Here is a 21331-nt window from a genome sequence, read left to right as displayed (position 1 = left end):
GTCTGTACATGGGAGAGCTTGGACCAGCTCATCTGTAAGGCTCTTTATGATTCTGACAGTTCAGGACTGTGGCATCCAGAAGAACTTTCTACAATAGTGGAAATATTCTATTTTCTGCACTATGTGGTACCACCAGCCACATATAAGTATTGAGCACTTGAAATGTGGCTAGCACAACTGAGGAATTGAATTTTTCCATTTTATTTCATTAAAACTTAAACAGCCACATGGAGGTAGTGGCTACAGTATTGGACAGCAAAGGCCCAGGATTCCGGAACTGAATGAAGATTTGGTTCCATTCAGTCTGTTGTGTTTATCAAGCTAAGCACATTCTAGATAAATTTTGCACAGCAATAGAAAGTAAAAGGGCCTTCCAGGTGATGGCACTGGTAATGAACCCACTTGCCAAGGCAGGAGATATAAGAGATGTGGGTTCAATCCCTGGGTCCGGAAGAGCCCCTGGAGGAGGGCATGGCAACCCACTCCAGTATTCTTGCCTGGAGAATCCCATGGACAGAGGAGACCGGCGGGCTATAGTCCATGGGGTAGCAAAGAGTTGGACATGACTGAAACAATTTAGCACACACACACGGAAAGTCAGAAGGAGGTCTTGTTTGCACTCAGTTATTGGAGCATCCAGTAAGGTAGAAGCCCCTCTCTCTTGACATTGCAGCTCACTTGAAGTTACTCCAACCAGTAACCACAGCTGGCTAAGCAGTGTGTTTGTGTCTCCTGCCAAGCTCATGACCCAGTCTGCCAGGCTTGCATGCAGGATCATGTCCGGAGAGTCCCAGGCAGCTTCAGGATCCAATCCATTTCTCATCACTTCTTGGCAGGTCTCGAGGGCAGATCCTTAATAGAAATATCACCTCAGCTCATTAAAGAAGGACTTTGTATTTGGAGGATGAGGTTCAGAAAGGTATTCAAGATTCCAGCTCTCTCCTCTTCATCTGCCATGGCCAATCTGTTGCCTACTTGGCTCCTTCACTGAGTTACTCAGATTGACCCTTCATTTTTCCATTCTCACTGTCATTTCCTTAGCCAAGACCCTGTTAGTTTCTTCCACTCACTTTCTCCCTGCCTCTCAGCCACCTTCTTTATACTCCTTGGTGGAACTTTCTAAAATACCACTCCAGTCATATCATCCTTGGGCTCAAATCCTACAGCCCTCCCACTGCCTTCAGAATAGAGTCCAGGCTCTTCATAGGGTAACTGAGGCCTCCCAAGGGCTGATGCCTTCCTACCATTTGAACTTTATTCCCAACAGTCTTTTCCATGAGACTGCTGCTTCAGTCAGCAGATCCATTCAAAGCCTCCTAGGCCTGATTTCTGTTTTCCTATGGACCCCAAATACCTATTCCTGTCCTTTGCTCTGTAGACATCCTAGTCAACTTTCCAGACCCATCTCAAACACCACAAGCTACATGAAGCCCTTCCGCTCTCCTCAAGCTAGTACTTCTCCCAATCTTTGTCAGCTTGTACTCTTTCCAGGTAGGAATTTGGGGGTGTAGCAGAGTGGCTAGAATAAGGCTGCAGTGGAGCTGGGTTCAAATCTTTGTTCTTGCCTATAACCTTGGGCAACTGACTAAACCACTCTCTGAGCCTCAGTTTCCCATCTGTAAAATGAACATGATGCCTGATGCCTACCTTACAGAGCGTTTGTGAAAACTGCATAAATCAATTTACGTAAGGTGCTCAACACAATACCAGGTGCATTGTGCATGCATGCAAGAATGTGTGCATGCTCAGTCATGTCCAACTCTTTGTGACCCCACAGACTAACCAGCCAGGCTCCTCTGTCCATGGGGTTTTTCAGGCAAAAGTACTAGAACAGGTTGCCATTTCCTACTACAGGGGATCTTCCTGACTCAGGGATCAAACCCACATCTCCTGCAACTCCTGCATTGGCAGGTGAATTCTTGACCACTGGTGGGAGGAGAAGGGGACAACAGAGGATGAGATGGTTGAATGGCATCACCGACTCAATGGACGTGAGTTTGAGTAAGCTCCAGGAGTTGGTGATGGACAGGGAAGCCTGGCGTGCTGCAGTCCATGGGGTCGCAAAGAGTTGGACACACCTGAGTGACTGAACTGAACTGAACTGAGCCACCAGCGAAGCCCACCAGGGGCAATATAAGTGTTCAATAAGTGGTAGTAATAGTTTTTTTTTTTTTTTATTGGCTTATTGTGGAAGGAGTGTGGCCTTACACATGCTGGTAAGCTCTAATTATAAGTGTCTGGACTGTGAAAATTGTTTTGCTTGCATTTTTTTTTGTATCCCCTGCACTCAGCTGTGTTTGTGATTAGTGGGGACAGAGAATATGAATTGCTTGAGTATCTCTGGGACCTGAAAGTCTATATGTGAGTCCTGGGTTCACAACTTACGAGCTGTGTAACCTTGGACGAGTTTTTTAATCTCTCTGGCCTCAATAATGGTACATTTTTCACAGACTGTTTCAAGGGTTAAATGAAGCATTAACAAGGTTCTGGAGGACTACCACAGTGGGTTTGTCAGTCCCTAATATGGAACCTGCATGAAGGTTTTTTGAATGAATGAATGATCCCATTGTACCAGGTGTAATGAGGTTTGGGGGTGGGGTTATCAGATACTCAATTAACAATAGTCTGGCATAGGATTCTGGCATCATCACCTCCCCCTCCTCTTTATTCTTTTATTACTTGGCTCTGGATGGGTGGCCTGGTTTTAACTGGTTTGTGGCATGCATGTCTTTTTAGTAAATGCCGCTCAAGTCTCTATTGAAGCAGAAAGGGCATAAAAATAAAATAAAATTTGGCCACATTCCTCTAGAGCCCAACTGAGCAGAATTGGCTGGTGGATACAGCAGCATATGTGACAAGGAGAGGGAAACGGGTGTGCAGGACACTGGATGAGGCTTTATTTACTAGTTAACTAAGAACAATGCTCCAAAGTGCAGCACGGACCGCCAGAAACACCCGCAAAGAGAGCCATTTACCCGTAGAAATAAGAGCAGCCATTTCTAAGAGGCGGGAGCTAGGGCGCCCCCTGCAGTATCAGGGCGCAGTTGCTGACGGCTCACTTCCTGGAACTGCTAGTGGCCTTCCTTGCCCCCAGGGGCTGGCCCTGCTCTTTTTGTGGCCTCTGAACTGCAGTCAGGCGCAGCCTCAGGAAGCACCAGCCACCGAGTTCGCATCCCTCAGGATCCAGCATCGCTGAGGGATTTCAGTGGCAGCCTGGGTGGCAGGGCACACAAGGCACACAGACGGTGCGGGGCACGCAGAGGGTCCGGGGCACACTGGGGGAGTGGGCACAAGGGGGCTGGGAGGGAGTGGAGCATGGGTTACACGGCAACCTGCGGAAGAAAGGCATGTGGCAAGGTTTAGAAAGAAGCCCAGCTCGGCAACAAGTCCTGTCAATTCTGCATTCCCCACTCCCACCTCACCCAACCCCAACCTTTGTGCTTCCCAGGGGCTCCCAGTGGCCACCATCTCCACTGTTTTCCCTAGTATAACCTCATTGTCTTCACCTATGTGAGCCAAACAGCTTCTTAACTGGTCTCCCCAACCCCACTCTTACCCCTCCTAACCATCCAAGCATCCTCAGTTTCTTAGCCAGAGTGATCTTCTAACTTGCCCCTCCCCTGACCAAGGAGAGGGGGGAGGCAGAGGATGAGTTGATTAGATAGCATCACTGACTCAGTGGACATGAGTTTGAGCAAACTCAGAGATAGTGAAGGACAAGGAAACCCAGCATGTTTCAGTTCAGTTCAGCTCAGTCGCTCAGTCGTGTCCAACTCTTTGCAACCCCATGAATCGCAGCACACAAGGCCTCCCTGTTCATCACCAACTCCCAGAGTTTACTCAAACTCATGTCCATTGAGTTGGTGATGCCATCCAGCCATCTCATCCTCTGTCCTCCCCTTCTCCTCCTGCCCCCAATCCCTCCGTTTCAGGGTCTTTTCCAATGAGTCAAATCTTCACATGAGTTGGCCAAAGTACTGTTTCAGTTCAAGGAGTATCAAACAGGTCTTAGCGACTGCACAACAATCTCTGCCCAAAACCTAAGTGGCTCCCCCTTGTGCCAGGAGGAAGAGCAGCTTCCTTCAACTCAACTGCCACAGCCACCCTGAAGCCTCCCCTGATCTCTGTCAGATCCCCCCAGGGCACCATATCCCTCCTTCCAGAGTTTTCTGTCATTGTTCTACTGTTGTCTGTCTCCCCACTAGCCAGAGAGACCAGCAGTCCCAATGCCCACCCTGCATACCTGGCCTAGAGCTGGACTTGATAAGAATGTTTTGAATAAGATGAATTCATCAATTGTTAGAGAAGGAATACAAAAGGATGATCTCAGAGACTGACAGGTGTGGGTTCAAAACCAGCAACAATACACTGGACATAGGATGGAGACCAAATAGCCCAGAGACTGGATAGGCAGCCCAAGGACCACATCCAGTGTGAAGTGTGTTCCATTTGGCCAGCACTGGGCTTTTTTTTTTTTTTTAATTTGTTGAAAATATTTAAAAATCATGAGAACTTAACATTTAAAAGAAAACCAGCTTCCCTTGAAAAATGGGAAGATCCAACGATTCTGAATCTTCATCTCACGTGGTAGAAATGGCCCTGAGGGGGACAGCACCATCCTCGTTGGACAGGATAGAGCTCCCCGGTTCTCCACCATCCCTCAGTGACCCACATCACTCCGGTATGTTCTTAGCCTGGTCTTTGAAAAAGATTTGACTCTGCAACTCTTTGCTCTGGAGGACAGGATTATAAATGATCGAAAAGCAGGGCTGAATGTCTACCTACAGTCATCAGCCCACCTGATTTCCAAGGCCCAGAGATATCCTGCATCCAGACAGCCACCAACCCTGCCAGTTATACCTGTACCACGGCTGGGAGTGGATGCCTCCACTGCCTGGATTCAGACCCTCCCCATTTCTTGTTACCTAGACCACACCCACGGCCTCCTGAATGGCTCCCCTGCCTGCCCCTCCTCCTTCTTTCCACTCAGTCCTTTCTGCTGCCATCTTCTTGAAAAGTAGCATTGAGCTCTCACTGGCTTGGTCATTTTCTGAGCATTCACTACACCAGGTACCAGGTACAGGTACATTGTACCCTGTACCAGATACAGGGAATGAAAATATCTTCTCTTGGGCTTCCCTGGTGATTCAGTAGTAAACAATCCACTGCCAATGCAGGAGACACAGGTTCCATCCCTGACTGGGGAAGATCCCACATGCCTCAGGGCAGCTAAGCCTGTGAGCCACAACTACTGAGCCTGTGCTCTAGGGTCTAGGAGCCACAACAAGAGAAGCCACTGCAATGAGAAGCTATGCATACTGCAACTAGAGAATCACCCCTGCTCGCCACAAAGAAAAGCCTCCACAGCAACAAAGACCCAGCACAATCAAAAATAAATAAATAAAAATAGGCATTCAAAAATAAGTAAATATTTTTTTTCTCTTGTCTTCGAGTTCAAGTGAATTAGTCAGTTAAGCAAATCTTATCATTTCCTCCACAAAAAAGTAAGCCCTCCCAACTGTCTATTAAATAAAATCCTCCCTCCCGAGCGTAGACATTAGTGGTTCTCCATCAAATGAGGTCCAACTGACCTTTCCTGTCCTTCCTCCCACCACAGCTTATCACATGAAGTTACATCACCCTCTCAAGTGTCAAAGACATCCCCCACACACAGCCGTATGATCTCCAGTGGCCTGTCTGTCTCCCTGGAGATGGAAACAACCTGAGAATAGATGCTCTGTCATCATCCATCTGAGTTCCCCTGTGCCACCTGGCACACATGGACACTTGGAAGGAGTTTGTCAGCTTGGAGCAGAATGGTCCCAATAAGCCAGGGGTGGGATGGCACCATGAATACCTGCCTGATGTCTTCAGATCATGCCAGCATCCTAACTGCTTCTTAATCATGGCTCTATCTTATGGGCAATTACTTCCTATAACCTCTCCCAAACCTCACATATGCCACGTACTTGCAGTCCTCACTCTCCAGCAGTCCCCGGTACGTGTTGATCTCCGCCTCCAGCCGGGCCCGCACGTCCAGCAGCACCCGGTACTCCTGATTCTGCCGCTCCAGGTCACAGCGGATCTCCGCCAGTTGGGACTCTACGTTGGTGACCAGGCCCTGCATCTGGGCCAGCTGGGAGCTGTAACGGGCCTCTGTCTCTGCCAGAGTGTTCTCCAGGGAGTCTCTCTAAGGCAAAGGGAAAAACAAAATAACTAATAAGAATAGGCCTATTTTCCATGGCCTGGCTCAAAAAGAACCAAGAAGCAGTCACTGTGGAAGACAGTACAGAAGTTTCTCAAAAAACTAAAAAGAGAACTACCATATGACCCAGCAGTTTCACTCCTGGGTACATATCCGAAGAAAACAAAAACACTAATTCAGAAAGATACATGGACCCCAATGTTTACAGCAGCATTACATACAATAGCCAAGACATAGAAATAACCTAAGTGTCCATTGACAGATGAATGGATAGAGAAGATGTGGAACATATACACAATGGACTACTACTCACCCATAAAAAATAATAAAATAATGCCATCTGCAGCACCATAGATGGACTTGAAGAGCATTAGGCTAAGTCATATGTCAGATACTGTATGATTTCACTCATGCATGCATGCGAAGTTACTTCACTCTTGTCTGACCCCTTGTGATCCCATGGACTGTAGCCCTGCAGGCTCCTCTGTCCATGGGATTCTCCAGGCAAGAATACTGAAGTGGGTTGCCATGCCCTCCTCTAGGGGATCTTCCCAACCCAGGGATCCAAACCACATCTCTTATGTCTCCTGCATTGGCGGGTAGGTTCTTTACCACTAGTGCCACCTGGAAAGCCCATGATATCTCTTATATGTGGAATCTGAAAAATACAATAAGCTAGTGAATAAAACAAAAACAAAGAGGAATCACAGATATAGACAGCAAACCAGTGGTTACCAGTGGGGAGAGGAAAAAAAGTGAGAGGCAATACAAGGGTAGGGGATAAAAGGATTATTATAGGATTATATGAAATCATGTGTAGGAAACTACGAAAAATTGAGAAGCACTATAGAATTTAAAGAAACTTCTATTCAATTTTTTAAAAAAAGGAGCCAGGAAGAAACTGGGCAGGGACATTCTGCAGAACTGAGGAAACTGAAACCCAGAAAGGTCAAGTGACTTGTTCAAGGTTAAACAGCTGGTTATAGACCAGGATTTGAACCCACATTCATGTGACCCTAAATTCCATATTCCTTCTTCAACCTTAGGCTTCAGGCCTTAGATCTGAGGTTCACCAGGCTCCTCCCCTACAAGCATCACTGAAATCAGTGGTCTTCAACCCTGGCTGCATGTTAGAGTCACATGGAAGCCTCTAAAAACCACCCAGGCCCAGGCCCCACCTCCAGAGACTCTGATTAAATTTATCTGGGGAGGAACTTGGGCAGGGAGCACTTTTAAAACTCTATAGATAAGGGTGAAAAGCATGGGTTTGGAAGAGCAGGCTAAGCAGAGGTCAAGCCTTCTTGGGGAGAGTAGTTGACAGTGGTCACTTAGCCCACATCAGATTTGAACCATGGCCCATTTATCTCTGAGCTGGGTCTTGGGAGAAACATTCCTCCAGGAGAGGTCAGCTGGGCAAGCAGCAGTGGTGGCTGAATCTGGACCTCCTCCCCATCCTCCCCTTCTTCTGCTCCTCCCCCTCCTCCTTCCTGGAAGCCTGCACCCACTCTCCATGCTGCTTGGCATCCAGAGCTGGGGGAGAGGAGCCCATCCGCACACTCACCAGGCTGTGCTGGGTCTGCAGCTCGATCTCCAGCGTGTTGACCGTTCGTCTCAGATCAATGATATCTGACTGGTAGCTCTGAAGCTGCTCAGAGCTCGTGACCACCTGCTGGTTAAGCTCTTCCATCTGCAATGGGGGAGACAGGAGAAGGCTGGGAGTGCCTCTCAGGGACCCTGGGGAGACCAGCCCCCCTGCGAGAGACCCACCTGCCTGGTGAACCATTCCTCCACATCCTTGCGATTGGTCTCCACCAGAGCCTCATACCGACATCGCATCTCTTCCAGCACCGTGTTCAAGTCCACTGGGGACACAGTATCAACCTCAATGTTAAGGCGGTCCCCAAGCTGGCATCGGAGAGCACCAACTTCCTGAAAAGAAGCAAGAGCACCAGACAAATGTGAAGTCACGTGATCCTGGCTCACCTACCCAGGGAGATGTGAGAAGATGAAGCAAAGGATGCTAAAGATCTCCATGTTAGAGGGGCCCTGTAGGGACTGCAGCCACTCTGCAGCATCCCAAGGATCTTTCAGCTCCACCTGGACCTCCCTGTGATGGGAGAGGCTTCCTGTTGCTTTAGCAGAAGCCGAGAGCAGCATCAGGGTTTGCTTGATCCATTTAGACTAAAATGGGACAGCTGTGCCCTGTCTCCCCTGCCACCATCCCAGCCTGCATTTGCCTGGGAAGGAGAGCAGCAGGAGCCTGGCTTTACTTGGTTCAAGGCCCCAGTTACAGAAGGCGCCCCCGGGCTTGGCAGCCAAGGAGAGAAAGTTGTCGCTGAGGCTGCCAAGACTCGGTGATAGCTCCTCATTAGTGGCCTCTTGGGGCAGCTCCCAGTTCTCTGATTTAGATGGGGTGAGTCAGGTGCCTTCAGGCATTCGGTGAGTATGTGGTTACTTTTCACTTCAGCCTAGGAAACCCAGCCAGGATTCAGAGACACTTGTGCTTTCAAATCCCAAGTCAAGAGGTTGAGTGTCAACCCAGGGAACGAGGGAAGAAACACCTGAACTCAGGTGAGCTTCGCAGCACACAGGTGCCCAGGGCAGAGGGGTTTCACACCAAGGACCTATAGTAGATGAGGAAAAGTCAGAAAGCAGAGGGGCGACCAATGCCTTTTGGATGAAGTATATTATGTACAAACAGATGAAAGGAAGAAGAACGATGGGGAGAGAAAACAGAAGAAAACCACTGCCTATCCCTTAGAAGAGGTGGGGGCCGCCTCACAATCCAGCCTAGCAGAGTTGGACAGCCATTTCATGTCAGTTCTGGAAAATAACCCCTCCCCATCCCTACTGGGCCACTCTACTCCCGGTATGCAGTTCTCGTGAGAAAACAAGCCACCACAAGCCCTTGGCAATCACACAAGTCCAAGAAATGCAGAAGGGAGGGTTGTTAGCATTTCTGAGCACCAACCAAGGGACAGGTGCCTGAGAACCTGTGCATTCAAAGTCACTTCAATCATGTCCGACTCTGCAGCGCTCTGAACTGTAGCGCACCAGGCTTCTCTGTCCATAGAACTCTCCAGGCAAGAACACTGGAGTGGTTTGCCAAGTACTCCTCCAGGGAATCTTCCCGACCCAGAGATCTAAACCTGCATCTCCTGGGTCTCCTGCATTGGCAGGCTGATTCTTTACCACTAGCACCACCTGGGAAGCCCTTAAGACCCGTAACCTCACGGAATTCTCACAGCAGCCTTGTTGATAGAGTCAGCCCCATTTTACAGACGAGGACGCTCAGAAAGTTTTAATAAATTGGGCAAAGTCACAGATACAATCTTTGGACAGCCTGGGAATTTCAACCCATGTCTAGCCAACCCCAAGCCCCAGGTTCCCCTCACTGGGCTCCCCAGGACCACCTTGGTTGGACTTCAAGCCTCACCTCTTCATGGTTCTTCTTGAGACACATCAGCTCCTCCTTCAGGGACTCCACCTGCATCTCCAGGTCGGCCTTGCACAGGGTCAGCTCATCCAGGATCCGGCGCAGGCCATTGGTGTCAGCCTCCACCAGCTGTCGCAAACCCAGCTCCGTCTCATACCTGTGTAAGAACATGGTCAGCCACTGAGGGCTGAGACTGAATACTGGACCCTGGGACAACCTGGAGCCGCTGGCACTTTTCCAACTGTCTATGAAAATAACAGAACACTGTCCCCAAGCACATGCCAGGAGAGAGGGCTCTCCCCCGACCCCACACCCCACCCCATCCCCTGGGCCAAACTCACTTGCTCCTAAAGTCATCTGCAGCCAGCTTGGTGTTGTCAATTTGCACGACTATCCTGGCGTTCTCTGCCTTTGAGTACAGAATCTGGGGCCACAGCACACAGAGGGGATCAGTCCAGGACAAGAAGAAGCAAAAAGAACCCAAGTGAGTTCTTCAGCCACCCCTGACAAAACCCCTGGAACTCTGGGGGATAGTCATTGAATCTAAATGCCTTGTTTTGGAGGCAATGAGCACCATGGAAGGATAGACTTTATTAGACATGACGTTAGAAGGGTCCTTAACAAGTCTTCACGTTTACTGAAAACTCACCACATATCAAGTGCTATGCTAAGCACTTTACCTGTATTTGCCATAGAATCTTCTAGATATAAGGACCCTTATTATTCCCATTTTCCAGATGAGGAACCGAGGCCCAGGGAAGGGACCTCCTAGAGTCAGGTAGTGAAGTGATGACAGAACTGAGACTAGATCCCAAGCCTCTTTCCACATGAACGACTCTGGCTGAGCCCTCGAATTATGAGAAAATGCTGCGCCCTAGGGAAGTTTCTTTTCCCTGAAGGTAGCTAAAGAAATTAATGAGATTCAAATCTGGATCTCCGCTCTTCCGGTCGCCCTCCCAGGGAGTCTGTTCACCACTTGCCCTTACCTTCTGCTGGAGCTCCTCAATGATCTTGAAACAACACAGGTAGTTAGGACCTACGGTGGGCTCTTGAAAGTCAAAAGCCTCTTGGAGTCTTCTCTCCAGCTCCACATTCTCCCGCTCCAGCTGCCTCACCCTCTCCAGGTAGGCAGCCAGGCGGTTGTTCAGGAACTGCAGGGTCTCCTTCTCATTGCTATTGAAGACACTTTCACAGTACAAACTGCAGGAACCCATGGAGCTGAAGATTCTGCTGGTTGGGTGGTAGGTGGTAGACACAGGGAGAAAAGGTACACACGTCCCAGGCTGGCAGATGTAACCCAGACACCGTTCTGGCCGGCAGTTCATGCAGCTGGAGCCAAAAGAGAGGATCAGGGTCAGCTCTTGATGGGAGCTGGGGAGCAGTCAGATGGCGTGTCGGAAAGGCTGCAGCTACCTGAATTGCAATGTGGTCTGCCAACCGCATTCTGTTTGAGCCTTTTTATACTCATGGAGTGAGGGGCCTTTTGCTACCAAATCATTGTGGAGGGGTGTTGATGTTTAGACTCAATCCCAGAGGAAGCTGCTAATTAATTTGTAATTTGGTTTCCAATAAGGAGTTCCTTTCCTCATAAAAGAGGCCAAGCTTGTCATTTGGCTAACGCGGGACTCTGGTCTTCTGTCATTGATCAGGGGAGAGAGCTCCAGGATACATCTTCAAAGGACCAGCTCCAGGCCCAGGCCCTCATTTCCAGGCCAGGGCTGCTGGGCCTGACCCTGGGCTGCCAGTGACCTTGTCCCCTGTGCCCCTACCTTCTCCAGCCCAAAGACAGGCCACAGTTCTGGGGCAGAGGCACCTGCTTTTAATGAGAGCATCCTTTGTGGGAAGAGGAAGCCTGGCCCCTTAAGGAGGAAATGTGTGGGTGACAGAAGCTGCATGGATCCTGGCAGTGATATAAATCCAGGGAGGAAGGAAAAACAGCCTCTGAGTCTCATTCATGAGCATCATCTTCCTCCCAGGGGAAGAAAAAAATGAGAGGAGAGAACAAACTCAGGGACATCATTTCAGCAAGACACTACTGAGGAAGAAAGAGGTGAGAACCCTACTCTTGGGAAAGGAGGTCAATGTCATGAGTACCTCTGTGAGCAGAAGCTCAATTTAGACCATCTCTGGATCCTCCTCTTCATTTATCTCTGCTCCACATACAGAGAGCTCGATTACTATTTGTTGAAGAGGCTGAAACAGGTTCTGCTCTCACTTTCTGCAAAAACTGGGCAGTTGGAGGGGGTGGTTTACTTTGGGACCTCAGAGACCAGAGGCAGAGTGAATCTGCTCTCTCAAGATGGGACACTGCAGCACTGGGATGAGTGAAGCCAGGAGACCAGGAGCAGGTGTCTCTGATTCTAGAAGTCCTTGAGCACTTCCCAAGAAAGCAAGCTAAGGAGAGACCAGTGGTTTTTAGGCCTGAGTGCAAAACTCCTGGGCTCACACACTTTGTGTTTAATGTGTGTGTTATGTAGTCACTTCTTATTCATGCACCTTCTCAATATAATATTGAAGTATAAGTATTTGTCTTATTTTTCATGTATTTCTAGAAGATTTGGTGGAGGGGCAGGAAAGGGAAAATGCCACCCAGCCCTATTCCCTGAAATGTGCTGCTTAAGAAAAGTCAAGATAGAGATCTAACTCACTGTGTGACCTTGGGAAGCTCACTCTAGCTCTCTGGGCTTCAGTTCCCTTCAGCAAATTGAAAGAATTAGATTAAATCATCCCTCAGTTTGATTTGTTTGCAGCAACCAGAAATTCTAGTTGAAGAAGACAGAAGTAAAGGTGATAAAAATACCAACTACATGGAATGAGACACATCAGACCAGCCTTCAAAATCATCACCAGTGCTTATGCAATATGTGCAAATACCAGGTACTGTGCTGGATGTTTGGCATCAAATTTTCCATGTAATCCTCACCCCCAGGACTTCTGTGGTGGTCCACTGGTTAATAGTTCATCTTCCAATGCGGAGACACATCCCTGGTCAATTCTGGTTCAATCCCTGGTCAGGGAGCTAAAATCCCACATGCCTTGCAGCCAAAAAACCAAAAACTGTAAATATAGTTTTTAAAAAACACTAACATAAAACAGAAGCAATATTGTAATAAATTCAATAATGACTTTAAAAAACGATCCACATCAAAAAAATCTTTTTAAAAATCCTCATTCCCAAAATATAAGATATAGTTGTATCCTAAAGATATTGCAGGTTTAGTTTCAGACCTCAGTAATCAAGTCAATATCAAAATAAAGCAAGTCACATGAATTTTTAGGTTTTCTGCTATTGTTTAGCCACCAAGTTGTGTCCAACTCTACCAGGCTTCCTCGTCCATGGGATTTCCCAGGAAAGAATACTGGAGTGGATTGCCATTTGTTTCTCCATGGGAATCTTCCCAACCCAGGGATTGAACCCCGTCTCTTGCACTGCAGGTGGATTCTTTACCACTGAGCTACCAGGGAAGCTCAGGCCAATTCTTAACTGCTGAGCCGCCAGGGAAGCCCTTAGGTTTTCTAGTGCATGGAAACATTACATTTACACCATACCGTAGTCTATTAAGTATCAATAGCATTATGTCTTTTTACAATTGTATATACCTTAAGTAAGAAATACTTTCTCGTTAAAAAGTGCTATCATCTGAGACTCCAAAGAGTCATAATGGTAACATCAAAAATCACTGATCACAGATCATCATCATAAATATAATAATCCTGAAAACATTTGTGAGAATTATGAAAATGTGACACAGAAATGCGCAGGGAGCAGATGCTATTGGAAAAATGGCACTGATAGACTAGCCAGATGCAGGGTTGCCACAAACCTTCAGTTTGTTTAAAAAAAAAAAAAAACAGTGTCTGTGAAGCACAATGAAGCCAAACACAAGAAAATGAGGTCAGGGACTTCCCTGGTATTCCAGTGGTTAAGACTTAGCTTCCAATGCATGGGGTGCAGGTTCAATCCCTGGTCAGAGAGCTGAAATCCCACATGCCTCAAGGCTAAAAAATCAAAATATAAAATAGAAGCCATGTTGTAACAAATTCAATAAAGTCTTTAAAAATGGTCCACATCAAAAAATCTTTAAAAAAAAAAAAAAGGAGAGAAAAGAAAGAAAATGAGGTCCACCTGTATTCATTATTATAATAATGTGTAATGGTGGTTCTCAAAGGGTGACCTCCAGACTAGCAGCATCAGCCTCACTCAGGAACAGGTTAATGACACAGTTTCTCAGGTCCCTTCCAGACCAGCTGAATTGGAAATTCTGAGAATGGGATCCAGTCATCCATGTTTAACAATCCTCCAGGTGGTTTTGAGAACCACTGAGTGACAGGAACATAAATATCTCTAACTTTGTTAAGTATAATTCCCATTTTATTGTTTTTTCAGAGAACAGTATTTCTTCAGTCTTTAAAGGCTTAGCTTAGCTCCATAGGTCTAAATGGGAGTGGAGGTGTTTGGTCCTTCCAGGTTTCACAAGAAATGATTCCTGACTACCTTGGTGTGAATGGCGCAACTCACAAGGTAGTGTAATTACACATCCAGCTTGGGAAGCACATAGATGTCGAAAATGCTCACTTCAGAAATGTCCCTGCCGGTACTATGTTTGGGGCTTCCCAGGTGGTGCTAAAGAACCCACCTGCCAATGCAGAAGACATAAGAGATGTGGGTTCGATCCCTGAGTCGGGAAGATCCCCTGGAGGAGCACATGGCAACCCACTCCAGTATTCTTGCCTGGAGAATCCAATGGACAGAGGAGCCTAGCAGGCTACAGTCCATTGGGTCATAGAGTCAGACATGGCTGCAGTGACTTAGCACGTACACACAGCATTAGGTGGACTCTACTGGGTACTCTTAAAGGCTGAGGGAGTCTCAGGATCACCTGTCAGATCCTTCATCGAATTGCTCTCCACCTCTGGCATTGTCACAACTGATGTCTCTTGACATCACTGAAGTTCCTTGGTGGTGCTCTTCACATCTTATGAAGAGCATGTGGCTATTTGGGGACAACTTTTCTTCCTTTCTGTCTCAAAGACTTTAGCCTTCATCCTTCTCCATTTCCGACTTGGATTGGCAGAGCTTGCAATTTGCCTCGTCTGTTGAAGAAAGACATTCTGGACACAAATGAGTCTTTGGTCCAAGAGACTGAGAGCCCCCACTTCCATGTGGAAATGCCTTGGGACCCAAAGGTACCATGTACCTCATCAGAGGTCAAGAGAACTCCAGAGCATGATGAGTCTCTTAAGAACAAGACTCTGAACTGTGGGAGGAAGTCACAATGGCAGGCTCACTCCCCCATCTCCTGCTTTGGATGAGCTGTGGGGTTTGGTTTGGTTTTTTTGTTTATTTATTTATTTGGCTATACCAGATGTTAGTTGTGGCACTCAGGATCTCTGATCTTTGTTGCAGCATGCAGAATGTGGAATCTAGATCCCTGACCAGGGATTGAACCCAGACTCCCTGCCTTGGAAGCACAGAGTCTTAGCCACTGGACCACCAGGGAAGTCCCAAGGCTGTGGGGTTTTAAGAGAGGTACTGAACTGGAAGGGTTGTGTGAAGGATTGAAGACACCACATTTCTAAAAGCATAGGACTTTAATGGAGTCCCATGGGTGTGAGATTCCATACTGCTGCTCTTATAAGAACCACAGGCATGAGGCTAATGAAGTGGCCTAAAATGCTTCACATTATACTGATCTCAGTGTTAACCATCTTCCCCTAGAACCCCAAGTAGACCATGTATACTAAGGGGGTATGAGGGGCTTGTAACACATGTCTCCACAGTAGAACCTTAGAAAGAAAGTATTAGTCACTCAGTTGTGCCTGACTCTTCAGGACCCCATGGACTGCAGCCCACCAGGCACCTCTATCCATGGGATTTTCCAGGCAAGAACACTGGAGTGGTTTGCCATTTCCTTCTCCAGGGGATTTTCCTGACTCAGGGATCAAACCCGGGTCTCCTGCACTGCAGGCAGACTCTTTGCCAACTGAGCTACCAGAGAAGCCCTTGGAGAAGGGTCTTAAACAAGAAAGCTGAGTTAAACATCCCACTGTATACCCCTAACCACCCCAAAGAGGAACATAAGGACCCTGTCATCCCCAGGGTCATACATGGCCAACCTCCCCCATTCATCTGCCTAAGAGTCACCCCTCTTCACCCAGCAGAGACCCAAACCAACAATATCAGAACAGAGCTAGGGCATTGAGAACCAGAGTAAACGTGCTTTATTGTTCATACAATAAAAGCCCTGTGCTGCATTTCAGACACCACCGAAACAGCGCCGGATAGGAAAACCTGACCTAGGAGGCAGCCTGAGAACAGAATCTCTGGCCTCCATCAAAGTAATGAGGAGCTGAGGCCTTCGAGGTCTTATTGCCACTAAGGCCTCCGACCTTAGTAGCAGGCTTTGAGAAAGATAAAGTGTGTAATTGTCTGGGCCTGGGCTAGGCACAAAGTTACAGGGGATTGGGCTTTAGGGTTATGGTTGAATTGAGGCCAAGTCCAAGCCCTGGATGCAGTGGCCTTGGCTTTCTGGACTAGTCACTCTCAGAACCGGCTTCCTGGGCAAGGCACACAGATGGGGCGGGGGCTACAGGTGGTTCGGGCTGTGCCAGGCCCGCAGGAGGCCGCAGGAAGACAGGGGAGGCAAGACTTAGAGGGCGAGTGGTCCGGGGCACACGGGTTACAAGGGAGCCTAGGAGAAAAAAAGAAAGTCAGATCACTATGATTTTCCAATTGCTGTTTTTCAATAACCCAGAGCCCCTTAAAAATCCCTCCAGTCCTGGGGCTCAGGGATTTTGCACATGAGCCACCTGTTCTCCTTGCTGGGCCCTGCAATTAACCTTTCTCTGCTCCTGACTCTGATGTTTTGCCTTGAACTGGCATTCAGTCACACTTGTCAAAGAAAGAAGCAATTATAATGCATCATGTAGTTCAGCTATGAAAAATACAATGAAGTCATAATGATGAAAACTCTAAATATTGATTTAACGAAAATGAAATACATAAGAATAATAAATTACATTCAAGAATTAATTTAATAATTTTTTAAGTTAATGGATGAAGAAGAAAAATAGTCTTCTAATCCTGCCCCCTCATTTTACCATTGAGGAAACAGAGGCCCAGAAAGAAAAGGACATTGCCAAGGTCACATGGTGACTATATAACAAGACCTAAACCAAAACCCAGGGCCACTGAATTCAAATGCCCGGCTCTTCCCAGGCCACCACACTGTCTCTCCAGGGCTTCATAGACGAGAGAGCATGCAGGTACTCACTTGCAGTCCTCGCTGTCCAGCAGCCCCCGGTACGTGTTGATCTCACACTCCAGCCGGGCCCGGACATCCAGCAGCACCTGGTACTCCTGGTTCTGCCGCTCCAGGTCACAACGGATCTCCGCCAGCTGCGACTCCACGTTGCCGATCAGGCCCTGCATCTGGGCCAGCTGGGAGCTGTAGCGGGCCTCCGTCTCCGCCAGGGTGGATTCCAAAGCATCTCTCTGTGAGGATAAGGATTGTGTAGGAAGGAAGAATCACTTCAAGCCTGGATGAGCCACAATCAGATATCTCATCTGAGATGAGTCAATTAGCCCTTTAGCTTCCTGATCTAGAGAGGAGCTCCCCTGTTAATGATATCTCTGAGTCACTGATAATTACTCAGAATGAATCTGTTCTCACAAATACAGGAGATGCTGCCAGGACAGGCCGGGTGCTACTGGTTACCTGTCTTTTACCCCTGGGACCTTGGAGGGAGTTGGGCCCTCCTTCCTCTTCCCTGCACAGAAAATCCCTGACACTCAATAACTTGACCCTCTGGAACCTGCCCACGTGGTCAGAGCACGGAGGCTGGGGCGGGCGGGCCCCTGCACTGTGAGGCTAGGTCCAGCCACAGCCCCCAGCCAGCCTCAGGCTCACCATGCTGTGCTGGGCCTGCAGCTCAATCTCCAGGGCATTGACCGTACGTCTCAGCTCAATGATCTCCGCCTGGTAGGACTGCAGCTGCTCCGAGCTGGACACCACCTGCTGGTTCAGTTCCTCAGTCTGAAACACACACACGTGGGACCCAGTCAGAAATACCGGGGACTCAGCTTCAGAAGTCGACAGAAGCCACTTAGAATCATGAGCCAAGAAGGACTGCCCAGATCACCCAGTCTACTACGTTCATCTCACCCTTGAGATCACTGTCGCCTTCAGGACAGCAATGTGCCCAAGGTGCACAGTGAGGCTGAAACAGGGCGGGGACTCAAGCTCAGGTTTTTGATTCAGAGCCTCAAGCTCACTTCTGTGACCTACCATGTGTCTCTACTGCACTGATGGTTTCCAGGTACCCACCTGGGTGTTGAACCAGTCCTCAGCCTCCCGGCGGTTATTTTCCACCAGGGTCTCATACTGGCACCTCATCTCATTCAGAACACGGTTCAGGTCAACGGGCGGGGCAGCGTCCACCTCGACGTTGAGTCGATCACCAAGCTGGCAGCGCAGTGAGTTCACTTCCTGTGGCACAGACCAGGCTCAGCACTAACTCTCCCAGATGGATGCCTCCCCCCATGCCTACCTGCTCCCCATGTTCACTTGCTCCCCGTGCTCACCTACCCCCAACCTCACCTTCTCTTCCAGTTTCACCTGTTCCTCATGCTCACCTGCCCCCCATGCTCTTCCATTCTCCATGCTTACCTATCCCCCAGCCTCATCTTCTCCCCCAGCTTCACCTATTCCCCAGGTCTACCCTGGCTCCCCATGCTCACCTCTTCATGGTTCTTCTTGAGGCAGAGCAGCTCCTCCTTCAGGGACTCCACCTGGGCCTCCAGGTCGGCCTTGCACAGGGTCAGATCATCCAGGATCCTACGCAGGCCATTCATGTCTGACTCCACCAGCTGCCGCATGGATACCTCGGTCTCGTACCTGGCAGGCACACAGCAGGGCACCTGAAGCTGTTTTTTTCTTTCTATATCTATGTCAGATCCCAGACTGGCCTGGCGCTGTGTTTCCTACCTTATGCCTCAGTGATTCAGGGTAACCCAAACCCTGAGTCTGGACACCACCCACGTCCAGCTGTACCAGCCCCAACCAACAGGCGAGCAGGACAACTCACTTTGTCCTGAAGTCATCTGCAGCCAGCTTGGCATTGTCAATCTGCACCACCAGCCTGGCGTTCTCAGACTTGGTACACAGGGTCTGGGAAAATAAAGAAGTGACTTCAGGGAAAGAAAAGGCATTCTGCTGGCAGGAGTTCCCCACTCTGCCGCCCAGTTCAGCTGGCATGGATTGCCTTTGGAGGGAGAGGGTCACCCCATCCCTGGGCTCTTGGCAGCTGAGGCTCCATGAAGCTTATGGGCTTGCTGTAGGGATCAGAGCAGGAAACCCTAAGGTCCCTAGCAACGCAGGGCATCTCGGACCTGTAACCTGAGTTAGAGACAGGGAAATGCTTCAGGGAAGACCTGACATGGTGGCTTCTTCCTGTCTTCCTGTCTCCCAGGACTGGAGGGCACTCTCAGCAGGCCATTAGCAAGAACATACTCTATGATTCCCTGGACACAAATGCTCCCTTTCAAGAGTTGACTAGGACTTTCTGGGGATGCAGGCTGGGCAAGAAGGAAACTTCTGACAGGCTCTCCCAGAGTTAGGTATAGGAAACCTGGTCTGCACCAAACACTTCAAACCCAATCCCCTCCCCTTAGAAAAGGAAGAAGAAAATAAATTCAAATCCAGAGAGGTGGCTTGTGGTATTACATTAAAGGTCTTACAACCAGTTAGTTCGAAGAGTTTGTACTCAAGCTCTGACTCCACTAACCACCCCCTGGATCACCTTCAGTAAGTCAGTTAACCAGCCTGAGCCTCAGTGTTCTCATCTGTAAAATGGCCAAATGATACCTCCTTGGGAGGAGCCAAGGAGGGCGCAGATGTGACCAAGTTTTGTGACCTCTGAAGTGTTACCAGGCTAGTGCTGGTGGCCCCAGGCTCCGTCTCAGACCCACTCACCTTCTTCTGGAGCTCCTCAATGGTCTGGAAGTAGGACTGGTAGTCGGGGCACAGGTAGGGCACCTGCCGCTCACACCACTCTCGGATGCGGCTCTCCAGATCCGCATTCTCCCGCTCCAGCTGCCGCACCTTCTCCAGGTAGCTGGCCAGCCGGTCGTTCAGGAACTGCATGGTCTCCTTCTCATTGCCAGTAAGAATGCCCTCGCCGAACCAGCCCCCGGCCAGGCTGTAGCTGGTAGCAAAGCCTCCAGAGGGGAGGCAGAGAGCAGGGAGGCAGCTGGCGGCCCTGCAGCTGCTCTTGCCCAGCCCGACTGAACAGGCAGAGAAACTCCGGGGCCCCCGGGAGAAGCCGGGGAGCTTGCAAGAGCTGCTGGAGAACATTGTGGACACGCGAGCCGAGCCCCCGCCGGCCCCTCCTGGGACCTTGAGAGACCCCGATGAGAAGCTGGCCTTGAGGCATTTGGAAGCCATGACTTGGACAGCACACGTGATGGAGCTTCGAGCCCAGAAACCCCCCGATACAGAGAAGCAGCTCCTTATCCCTGGGTTTATATCTCCACCCCAGTGGGCGTTGTTCTTTACAAAGTATTTTCTCCTTGTTAAAGTTAATACCACTTTCCATCAGAACCCCTCATTAACCTGTTTAGCTTCCCGTGAACATTTCCCGGCCTCGTAAAAAAAAAGAGCCCCATTGGACCGGGGGCTACATCAAGACTCATCTCCAGCTCCCCATGTCCCCCGGAGGACCAAGTCTTCATCTGTTCTTCAAAGGAGCCTGTCATCAGCATCCAGAGGTGTGGGAGTCCAGCCGCCCTCTCAACTTTCTCCAGCAGCGGCTCCTTTGATGAGCCCTAGGGCATAGAGGAGGCCTCGGGCTGGCTCCTGGGAGACAGACGAGCAAGCCTGATGGTTGCAGAAAGGCGGGGTCCTAGCCCCTAGGGAGACACAGAAGGCTCTAGAATGGGCTGGGAAATATGGCTCTGGTGACCAACTCCCTCAGTTTCTCCAGGATTGTTCTGTTTTCTATGATAAAGTCCCATGTCCCAGGAACCCCTTAATCCTGGGCAAAATGGGACAGTTGGTCACCCCAGATACAGCAGAGCCTCGAGAGACACATTCCTGCTCCCTTTCTTGTTAGGAAATCTCCTCTGGTTGTGTAGCCTCAGCGCTAGCCAAAACCACTAAAAGTCGGCTGAGCACCTGCCCGTGGTGACACCTCCCATGTGTAGGAAGATATGCCTTTCCAGGCCCTGGGTGAACAATGGAGAAGGCTTTTCTTCTGGTTGCCTGGGGACAGGGGAATGGTCTTGTTCACAGCCTCCTCAGAAGCACATAGAGATTGATTATTGGTTTTATCTCTGCTATGGTTGTCTGCTTCCCTGATAGCTCAGTTGGTAAAGAATCCGCCTGTGATGCAGGAGACTCAGTTCAATTCCTGGGTCGGGAAGATCCGCTGGAGAAGGGATAGGTTACCCATTCCAGTATTCTTGGGCTTCCCTGGTGGCTCAGCTGGTAAAGAATCCACCTGCAATGTGGGAGACCTGGGTTCGATCCCTGGGTTGGGAAGATCCCCTGGAGAAGAGAAAGGCTACCCACTCCAGTATTCTGGCCTGGAGAATTCCATGGACTCTATGGTCCATGGGATCGCAAAGAGTTGGATACGACTGAGCAACTTTCACTTCACTTCACTTCACTTCACTTCATTTCATAGTTGTC

General features: G+C 49.1%; 2 protein-coding genes across 3 annotated transcripts; both read right to left on the bottom strand.

Annotated features, from left to right (window-relative positions):
- Nucleotides 1-2877: 2877 nt before the first annotated feature.
- Nucleotides 2878-14961, bottom strand: KRT32 (keratin 32). Of its 2 annotated transcripts, XM_043469123.1 has the most exons (9): nucleotides 14522-14961; nucleotides 12565-12676; nucleotides 10628-10970; nucleotides 9983-10065; nucleotides 9642-9798; nucleotides 7973-8134; nucleotides 7767-7892; nucleotides 5970-6190; nucleotides 2878-3332 (listed from the first exon to the last, which is right to left on the bottom strand). In XM_043469123.1, exons 3-9 carry the CDS (start codon nucleotides 10964-10966, stop codon nucleotides 3203-3205), a joined length of 1218 nt encoding a protein of 405 aa, XP_043325058.1. In that variant the 5' UTR covers nucleotides 10967-10970; nucleotides 12565-12676; nucleotides 14522-14961; the 3' UTR covers nucleotides 2878-3202. The 2 variants fall into 2 exon arrangements, with proteins under 2 accessions (XP_043325058.1, XP_043325049.1); XM_043469114.1 differs by lacking the exons at nucleotides 12565-12676; nucleotides 14522-14961 and adding an exon at nucleotides 11736-11800.
- An 872-nt stretch (nucleotides 14962-15833) lies between these two features.
- Nucleotides 15834-20152, bottom strand: KRT35 (keratin 35). The gene is made up of 7 exons (XM_043469101.1): nucleotides 19616-20152; nucleotides 18729-18811; nucleotides 18382-18538; nucleotides 17969-18130; nucleotides 17552-17677; nucleotides 16916-17136; nucleotides 15834-16333 (listed from the first exon to the last, which is right to left on the bottom strand). Exons 1-7 carry the CDS (start codon nucleotides 20084-20086, stop codon nucleotides 16186-16188), a joined length of 1368 nt encoding a protein of 455 aa, XP_043325036.1. The 5' UTR covers nucleotides 20087-20152; the 3' UTR covers nucleotides 15834-16185.
- Between the last annotated feature and the right edge of the window lie 1179 nt (nucleotides 20153-21331).

This window comes from Cervus canadensis, chromosome 1 (genome assembly GCF_019320065.1).
Source record: "Cervus canadensis isolate Bull #8, Minnesota chromosome 1, ASM1932006v1, whole genome shotgun sequence".
In the NCBI taxonomy this organism is placed as follows: Eukaryota; Metazoa; Chordata; class Mammalia; order Artiodactyla; family Cervidae; genus Cervus; species Cervus canadensis.
Note: the sequence above shows the minus strand (reverse complement) of the source record. Positions and strands in the feature narration are given on the sequence as shown.